At 50.9% G+C, this 2,433-nt stretch overlaps 2 protein-coding genes across 2 annotated transcripts in view; both read left to right on the top strand.

Annotated features, from left to right (window-relative positions):
- LOC104997777 overlaps window positions 1-308 on the top strand; it is a 16,167-nt gene extending 15,859 nt beyond the window's left edge. Inside the window, exon 6 of the mRNA XM_010852696.1 lies at window positions 189-308. Coding sequence (XP_010850998.1) covers window positions 189-308 — 120 coding nt within the window. The remainder of the gene's footprint in view (window positions 1-188) is intronic.
- EXOC3L2 (exocyst complex component 3-like 2) overlaps window positions 7-2,433 on the top strand; it is a 14,634-nt gene continuing 12,207 nt past the window's right edge. The window contains exons 1-2 of the mRNA XM_010852592.1: window positions 7-74; window positions 1,631-1,742. Coding sequence (XP_010850894.1) covers window positions 1,653-1,742 — 90 coding nt within the window. The 5' untranslated portion in view covers window positions 7-74; window positions 1,631-1,652. The remainder of the gene's footprint in view (window positions 75-1,630; window positions 1,743-2,433) is intronic.

Raw genomic sequence — 2,433 nt, 5'->3', positions numbered from 1 at the left:
GCCGCCGCCCGCCGGAGGCTGCCGCTGGCCGACCGCTACGCGCTGCTGCACTGGCACAACCAGGTGTACCCCAGGTGAGCTGGGGACCAGCGATCAGCTGCCCCGAAGTCGCGTAGAACGCCCCTCGCTCCACCCCGTCCAGTCCCGGCCTTTTCAGATCCTAAGGACCCTGGACTTTTCGATCTTAGAACTTGAACATCTTTGACCCTTCCAGACTCAGCGCTGGTGACATTTACAGTCGGAGAATCTTATGGCTCAGCTCCATGCTAGAACTCAGCAACAGCAAGCCTCTGATCGTAGAACCTTAGCACCGGACACGAACCTTAGAATCCTCAACACTTGCACTCTTAGAATTTTAGCACTGCCCACCCTTCTAATCCGAGAATCTTAGCACCAGTGACCCTTGTCCTGCTGAAATCTGGGCACTGTTGACCCTTAGAATTCTAGAACCCATACAGCGCTCTAGCCTTCAACCCTAGGGCACTAGCACCGATGACTCTTCCAATCTTAGAACTTTAGAATTGATGACATTTTCAATTCTAGAACCTTGGTGCTGATGAGCCTTTTCAGTCCTATACCTTAGCTTTTTTTTTCTGGTCTGCCATGTAAAGCTTGTGGGATCTTAATTCCCTGACTAGGGACTGAACCCGCCCTCAGCAGTGAAAGCTGAGTCCTAACCACTAGACCACTAGGAAATTCACTATCCCCCTCTTTGGATCCTAGAACTTTGACACTGTTGATCCTTCACAGTTTTAGCCTCTTGAATTCTATAATCTTAGCACCTAGAACCCGAGTACCATTGACACCTCCAGTCCTAGAATTTTATAACCATCGAGGCTTTGGACCTTAAAACATTCCATCCTTGTGGCCAGAGGATGGAATACCATGATTAGCGATAACTGGGTCACTACGGACTCCATGGAAAAGGGATCAGCCACACGCAAACCACGCACTGGAAGGAGAGGGAGTGGGTGGTTCCTCATCAAAATCAGGGTGCTGACACCAGAAGAATAGTAAGGCAACAGTTACCCCAACCCACATCCCATTTGGGAATATCTGTTCATGGCACTCACATGCCCACTGTCAGAGGGGGAGGCAGAATAGGGAGCCTAGGATGTGAGATGTTAAGTCTGACTTTCAGGGAAATGGGGCTTCTGGCTGAGGGGATGCCATGAGCCAAAGGCTGGTGTGTGTGGGGGTAGTGGGTGTGGTGAGAGTGATGGCATGGCACAGGCCGGGGCACGCAGAAGGGCAGAAGCCAGGGGTGAGGGCTGATGGGGGAGGCCTACCAGGCGAGGCGAGGCCGCAGGGACTAGGGGCGGAGGTGGAAGGGAGCTGTCCTGTGAACCTCTGGTGGGTGAGACCTTGCGTGCCAGATCGTCACGTCTGGACTTGATCCCTCCAAGTCTTGTCCGGACACCATCCATCAGGGAGCTGACTCAGAGAGCTGGAGCCAAGGGAGCAACAATTCCAGAGACTTCCTTTGAGGGATGAGCAAAGCTGGCCCCAAGGGAGGAAGGGAGTGGCTCAGGTCACAAACACAGAGAGCGTGAAGGGGTGAGTGTGGGGAGGGGTTCAGTTGTCCAGCCCCAGCTCTCACAGACCCCCTGCCTCTTTCTCCCACCCCTAGAGAGGTCCTGGGTCTGGTGGACATGGTTGCTCTGGAGAACGGGGAGCTGGGGCCCCTTCTGTCACCCGGCACCCTTCGTGGCTTGGAGGATGAATGTGTCACAGACGTGAAGGTACCCAGAACTTGGCATTGGTGATCAGGAAGCGGGAGGCACTCTGCAGAGGCGGGTGGGGGTTACACTGGGCTTGGGGGGCCTCTCCCCTCCCCCTTTCCCTATTTCCATCTCCCTTTTCCCTTTATGGACTTCTGAGTTTTGTCCAAAAGAGAGAAATGTAAGCCCATACTGATGAATTCTGTCTCATGTTCAGTGTATCTCAAGCACCCAGCGGGGCATAGGGACACTCGGTAAAGGTTCAATATATTCGGACACTTCAAATCTTACAGCAAGACAGAGTCGGTCACAGGACCTCAGCTCACAGACCCAAGGACTCACAGAAAGAGGGCATCGAAACATCTTTGCAGGATTCATGTTGATGTATGACAAAACCAATACAATATTGTAAAGTAATTAGCTTCCAATTAAAATAAGTAAATTTATATTAAAAAAAAATCTTTGCATATAAGCAGGGCTGATAGTAAATAAACATGCTTAATGATTGGCCGGGCATAGTTACCACTAAGCAGAATGGCCCTGCTGTAAACACCCATCCCAGCCACAGCTGTGTTTCTGGTCTAAAAGCCAGTCCTGCCTCAGCCACAGAAATCAGAATCTTTGCAATTCTAATTCTAGTTGCAATTCTGATTCTAATCAGTTCGATTCTAAACTTGAAGCTTTGAAGTTTAGACTCGAACAAGTCTAGATT

Source organism: Bison bison, unplaced genomic scaffold (genome assembly GCF_000754665.1).
Source record: "Bison bison bison isolate TAMUID 2011002044 unplaced genomic scaffold, Bison_UMD1.0 scf7180017864313, whole genome shotgun sequence".
Taxonomy (NCBI): Eukaryota; Metazoa; Chordata; class Mammalia; order Artiodactyla; family Bovidae; genus Bison; species Bison bison.
This window is presented reverse-complemented; position numbering and strand designations above follow the sequence as displayed.